Genomic DNA, 6,795 nt, shown 5'->3' on the forward strand with positions numbered 1-6,795 from the left:
CCCCTCACAGCCCTAATGATAACCCTTCTCTAACTTGATTTCTCAGGTTCAGCCCCAGCCTTCAGTTCCAGTCAAGTTGAGGCTCCAGCTGACACACCAGGTAATATATCACCAGTGACACAGGCTATGGGGTTCCCAGGCCAGATGGAAGCTCCAGAGTGTGGCTACTCAATGTGTGACCAGCAACGTGGGTACACCCAAGGGCTTGTTACAAACGCAACTCTTGGGCACCACCCGGGAATACTGAACACAAATCTGCATTTTAACAAGATCTGTAGGTGAATCATATGCCTGTTAAAGTCTGAGAAGCAACATGCTAAAGGAAGGTGGTTTGGAGAACAAAAGCCACAACCAGACTGAACTCCTGAAAGATGGTAACAAGAGCTAGGAGAACTAGTCCTTCCTCCGGGGTCTCTAGGATTCCTCAGGTATTGACTACCATCACTGGAATGTGCCCCATGATGAGGATGAATTTACTGTCTCCACTCCAAGAATGGAGAAACAAAGACCAGATGAAATAGTAAATCTGTGACTGAAGCAAAATTAAAAGTTAGTTGAAATTAAAACTCATAAGACTGTTTAGATACCTATTACCCATAAGTATTACTGAGGTGGTGGTTTTCCAATTTTTGAAAAAGCTAAGGAATGCTTTCCTCAAACAAAATATTATGCAACACCCCCAAATCACAATGCACGTTAAAGTGGAGCTGTTCTGATGAGTGTTGGGGCGGAGAGCTGAGATGCCTGTTCCTTATTCTCCCAGTCCCAAATCTCAGTGTCCTAAATTAACACCTTGAACTCTGAAGCTCTGGAGTTCTAAGGAATCCCCAAACTCTGGCCACTCAGTCAAACCCTGCTTTAAAAAACCCTATGTCACTTCTCATGGAGGGGATGCCCCAAGGAGATGGAATAGGAGGAGGGAATGTGTGGGGGAGCCAGGGGCTCAGAAATCCAACATTGCAGCCTTTTCTGATGGGAAAGTGTAACCAAGAAAAAGGGGGCATGAAATGGAAATGAGGCTAGACTTTGGAGATTCCCACCAGCTTCCTCCTTAGAGCTGGAAGAACAGACCCTGGTCTCCCCTAGCCTGAACCCTCCTTCCTTGGCACCCTGGGCACAGGAGGAGGAATAAAAAAGTTTTGGGGACACCACTGTCATCCCTGTCCCTCTTCCCTCCCCCAGCACCTCTCCTCAGTGCCCAAGGTCTGCTTCTTTTATTTCTCCACTATCTCTCCAGAGTTTCCTCTTTTGGAGACTCTGCCGCTACCTGAGTTCATGCTGTCATCAATTTTTTGTTTTATTAAACAGGTTCTTTTTTTAATTGAAAAGTCACATATTCACATGGTATAAATTAAAAATAATCTCCTTCTAAATCCCAATCTCCAGCTCTCCCTGAAGAGACCTCCATCGTTAAGATATATGTATGTCTAAATCCTTTCAGAGCATTTTAATGCATTTACAAGCCATATATTCTTCCTTTGATTACACATATGGGAGCCATCTATAACATTTTTCTGAATCTGCTTTTTTAACTTAACAGTAGATCCTAGCAATATTAGCATACGTAGATTAAGACTGACTCCCATTTATTCCATTCCACAGATGTACCTTAATTTATTTAACAAGTCCTTATTAACAAACATTCCCATTCCTTGTAACTGCTTCCCTGAAATATTGTGAATAGTTTCCTAACTGGCCATTTCCTCTCCAGAACTTTTCCTTTCTATCGCTTCTGCTCCCCCTTTGAAAAGCTTAATTCTGACTGCTCTAAAACCATCAATGGCTCCTCATGGCTTTGTCTGTTACTCAAAAGGCAAGATAATCTAGTGGTCATGTGTATGAGTCCTGAGGTCAGATAATCCTGTGTTTCTATCCTAGCTCTCCTCCTTTTTAGTGATCTTGGGCAATTCAGTCTCTAAGCCTTAGTTTCCTTACTTTGCAAAATGAAGGCACCAACCTCTCAGTTGCTGTGAGGACTGCGTGGGGCAGCACCCACCGTGTGCACTCAATAGGTGATAACTATGATTATTGCTCAGTATTGGGCCAGGCCACCTTTTGTCTACTTTTTTCCTACACAAAGTGCATAGGGAGCAGTATTGAGTAACAGTTAAGAACACCAGGGACCAGATTACCTGCATTCAGATCCTGCCCCTCCCACTTACTTGGGCAAATATTCAACATTTATGTGCTCTAGTTTCCTCATCTGTGAAACATAAATAAGAATAGTTATTGTCTAGGCTTCATGGGGTATTATGCAGGTTAAATGAATTTATTCATGAAAAACATTTAGAACAGTGACTGACACATAGTAGGCACTTAATAAATGTGAGCCATTATTATTCTACACTTAGATCAAATGGGTTGCTTGATATGTCCCAAAGGCAGTAGACATCCACCCAGTTGTTCATAGCGGGCACCCATTCTGATTGTCCTATGCCCAAACCATTGTGGTTGTCAAATATTTTAAGTGTCATCCTTTCCCAGAAGAGAGGGTGCCTCAGGTTTCATGCCTGCCTTTAATCATGCTGTTCTTTCCACCAAGCATACACTGCCATTCAACAAAGTCCTGCCCCAATGTCAAGGCCTACCTTAATTCTACCACTTCACAAGTTCTTCTCTGCTTCCTAACCAGAGACCATCTCCTCTCACTTCTGCACTTTCCTCATACTTTTCCTATGACACTTGTCACAGTTGGCCTTACATTAGTTGATTTATGTATAGATCTGACCCCCAGGTAGACAGTGTACTCCTTCAAGAGGTCTAACTCACCTTTGTGTTTCCCCAGAGTACCTGTCATGGCAGTTAGGATGGTTTATTCAACGGGGCCAGTCCTGCTCACTGAGAGCTCCTAAGTCCATCACATATCACACTCGATGAATGCTTATCAAGTGAATGAATAAGTGAATGCTTGAAAGGGAGAAGGAAGGGGTAATGGAATGGAGTCCTGTGAGGGAAGACAGGAAAACACCTTCTCCTCCAGTTCTCTAGGTCTCATCTGGGGTAGGAGTCAGAGCAGCTTGGATTCTTGCACCAAGCAAGAGAGAGAAGGGGGCTGGCACATATTTTACCAACCCTGCACAATGTGTTCCAGAGCCCACTGCTGACCACACAGTATATTCCATGCTCTCCCAAGGGTATGAGAAGATGGACACTTTCCCTAAGACTGCCAGGCACATCTCTGACAGCAGCTCTGACAGCAATGGGACAACTGAGGAGGATGAGGAGAGGACAGAGATGCACCAGCCCGTCAATGGAAGAGACCAGGTGTGTGATTTGGTCACTCAGGAGGATGCTGGACATGACTCGGACTCTGAGGGGCAAGCAGAGTATGATCTCGTCACTCCAGATGACACGACACCGGCGCTTGCGATTGAAGGGGAAACTGTGTATACACAGGTGTTCCTAGACTTTCAGGTGAGCTCTTTTGATCAGTACACCTTCCCTCCCCCTCCCCATTCTAGGACCATGCAGTAACCTGAAAGACTAATCTCTCCAAACTGGGGGACAGGACCAGCAGTGCAAGGGCAGAGAATTGTGATTCTATCCATGTTTACCAACCTTGGGGTCCCTTGAAATAAAGGAACTTGGCTCCCATTCTTGGGCCATAAATAAGGGAGGTGTTGGGAAACCAGAGGCACTGTTTCCACTGCACTAAGGCAGTTCCCACCCTCTATGTGTAATCAGAACCTGGTGGGGTGCCCCTTTTCCTCAAGAGTTGAGGGTGAATCTCTGGAAAGCTCTCTCTTGTCTGGTGATTATGGATATCCTGGTGTTGGTCTGTTACAGGGACAGACCCCAGTTCCTCAGAAGAAAGAGAGGTCAGCCACAATCTACTGCTCTATACAGAAACCTCAGAAGGTGAGAACAATTTTCTCTGTATCCTGAGGCCCATAAAATGAGGAAATATTGCCCAGACCATTTTAACTGAAAGCAGAGGAGCTCAAGTTCCACTCACTGTGTGCCCCCCTGACACACTCCATGGTTCATAGAGATACTGAAACAAATACTCCTGATTTACATCTGTGTGGCCAAAAGCTGAACATTTCAAATTAATTTAATGATATCTTATATTGATTAATCTTAACACTACCAAAATAAGAGTCTGTAGACCCAAACACTGTATGGTCCATGTACGTTTCTAAATCTATCTCTAATCCATCAAAATGGCAACTTCCCAAAACAATTGGAAATTAGCCAACAGTCTAATGTCAAGATTTTTCGGAATATGTGCTATTAACTACAGCACATTGGTTTCATTAGAGTGTTAAAACATCCCTTAAGCATAGAATTTCCCATTAATAATAAGTTTATATAAAGTTTTACAGTTTACAAAGCATTAGCAAACATATTCTCATCTGATCCTTAAAACAACTCTACAAGTGTGCTGTCATCCAAACTTTATAGCCAGAGAAGCTGAGATTCAGGAAATTAAATTTGCCTAAGTTCACACAGATAGTGGTTGGAATTTCAATATTAAAAACCACAAGGGGTTTTTAAATAACCCTGAAAAGTCTTAAACAATTAACCTTGATCTGAATCTGGCTGTCCATTCCACTTTCACTTTCCTGGAAATATTGGGTCCATTCATACTTTTGCTTTCAAGTCTCCCCCAGAATTTCCTCCCTGTAATATGTTCGAGCAAGATTTTTTTTTAACTCTCAAAGTTTTTCAATTATGCTACTTCTCTGTGATTGATGAATCAATCAGTAGATATTTATTGAATACCTTTTGCTTGCCCAGAACTGGTCTGAGTGCTATGGGGATTCAAATATGTTTAAGGCACCACTTTTGACTTTGAAGACTTGTAATCTATCTTTGATGTAGGAGAGTTGGATTGATTTAGTCACCTGAAAGATGACAGAAAATACTCTATGTGACTACTTATTATGTGTGCAGTTCCCAAGGGTTTTTCGGACATTGGAAATGGTAGACGGAACTGCATGGAGGTAGCCAGGAAAGGCTTCATAAAAAAATAATTTGGATAGGGTCTTAAAAGATGGATAGAATTTGCTCAGTAAACACTTGTGCAAATACACAGTTTGGTTCAACCATCATCTGCCTCATGTCCCGACTTCTAGAGCATGGCCTAATGCCTAGCCAGCTAGGAACTTTATCTTTGGCCTCAGGGTCAAATCTGTACTGTTCACTACATTCACTAAAGCTGCTTGGGCCTGGCCTTTTGCATTTGGGGCAATACTGGTCAATCTTAAAGTCATGGACAGCAGTCCCTGCTCTGAGTTTCAGAATGGTCATGTGACCCCCCACCTTGTCTGGTCAGTCCTGCATGACTCCCACACCACTCCAGGAACTCAAGACCCCTAAAACCACCTTCACCCACAATATAAGTGGAAATCAGTGCATTTCCTCAGCCAAACTCTAGAATTTATTCCTTGCCCTCAGAATTTTCAGGACCAGGAATTCTGGTTCTTGGTCTCTGAAGGCCATTATTTCCCACTTGATCAGGAAATTCTCAAACCTACTTTAGTTATTTTCTGACACTTGTCTCTGCATGATATCTCAAAGAAGGATTGTGCTATTTCCAAGCTATTGATGGTACTTAACCTCCTTTCTGCATCAGCTCAAGTCTCATCTTCTCTTTAGAGCTTTTCCTGAACACTGTCAGACAAGGGATCCTCAGAACCCTTGGAATATGAAGGTCTAATGGTTTGGACTATTATTTTGGAACTTAGCCTCTATCACCTGAATTATCTTTATATAAATGTCTGCATTGTTTCTCTCGCTAGGGTAGAGACTGGGATCATTAGACTGTAGCTTCATGAGAGCCAGGCCTTTTATTGTCATTTTTGAACACCCTCAATTTGCTGCACTAAATTGTCTTATATCTCCCTTCCAAAGAGCCTAGCGCATGGCGCTCACCATTAGGAGATTCTCCATAAATGCTTGTCATCAGCTTGGATAATTGCTTTATTAACCATATTATTGTGTGTCTTTTGGCTCACAGGTGGTGCCAGCACCGCAACAGAATGATCTTGAGTTTCCTGAAATATCTACCTATGAAAATGTCCCCTGAAAAGCAGCTGCCTCCCTCCATGAGGTTGCAGTGCTGGACCTAATAGGGCCTGGGGCTCCCGCAGGCAGAAGCACTTCAAAATTTCCTTCAGTGTCTCAGCAATGTCTGGATTTGTGCCTCCCCCTTCCTCTCACCCCCATGACTTCCCAAACCCATCTCCATTTGTCTCCTTGCATGCTCATACTGTTTCTGCCTCTCAGCTCAGATACACACCTCAGAACTCTGCCAAGGCTTGTCATGTTGTTGAAGGGGACCTGGACCTTCACATGTTCCTCTAAAGAGCTGCTAAGATAAATCCAACTGATATTCTCACTTACAGACACAAAGATCTAGGTAAAATCATGACCACAGTAGTATTTTTTTAAATAAAAGGCTACAAATAACCTAAGTGTCCATTTAGTAGGAATCTGGTTAAGCACATGAAAGTATACCCATGCAATGGCAAAACCTGCCACTTCTGTAAAGAAAGTAAAGACTAATATGTGCTAATATAGAATGAGCTCTAAGATACATTGTTAATGGAAAGAACAAAGTCTTGGATAGTGTGTATCATATGCTACCAGTTGGATAAAAAAAATAACTATGTTTATATAGGTAAAGAAAAGTTCTGAAAGGAAATACAAAAATCTTATCAGTGGCTGCCTCTGTGGAGGGAACTGGATTGGCTTGGGGATTTTTTTTTTTTTTTTTTTTTTTTTTTTTTTTTTTTTTTTTTTTTTTTTTTTTTTTTTTTTTTTTTTTTTTTTTTTTTTTTTTTTTTTTTT

At 42.1% G+C, this 6,795-nt stretch overlaps 1 protein-coding gene across 1 annotated transcript in view; it reads left to right on the plus strand.

Annotated features, from left to right (window-relative positions):
- The window catches only part of LY9 (lymphocyte antigen 9), a 19,076-nt gene extending 13,045 nt beyond the window's left edge, over window positions 1–6,031 (plus strand). The window contains exons 7-10 of the mRNA XM_007467104.1: window positions 47–100; window positions 3,092–3,414; window positions 3,787–3,858; window positions 5,963–6,031. Of these exons, the coding sequence (XP_007467166.1) occupies window positions 47–100; window positions 3,092–3,414; window positions 3,787–3,858; window positions 5,963–6,031 (518 nt within the window). The remainder of the gene's footprint in view (window positions 1–46; window positions 101–3,091; window positions 3,415–3,786; window positions 3,859–5,962) is intronic.
- The last annotated feature ends 764 nt before the right edge of the window (window positions 6,032–6,795 follow it).

Source organism: Lipotes vexillifer, unplaced genomic scaffold, assembly GCF_000442215.2.
Source record: "Lipotes vexillifer unplaced genomic scaffold, Lipotes_vexillifer_v1.1 scaffold902, whole genome shotgun sequence".
NCBI classification, from domain to species: Eukaryota; Metazoa; Chordata; class Mammalia; order Artiodactyla; family Lipotidae; genus Lipotes; species Lipotes vexillifer.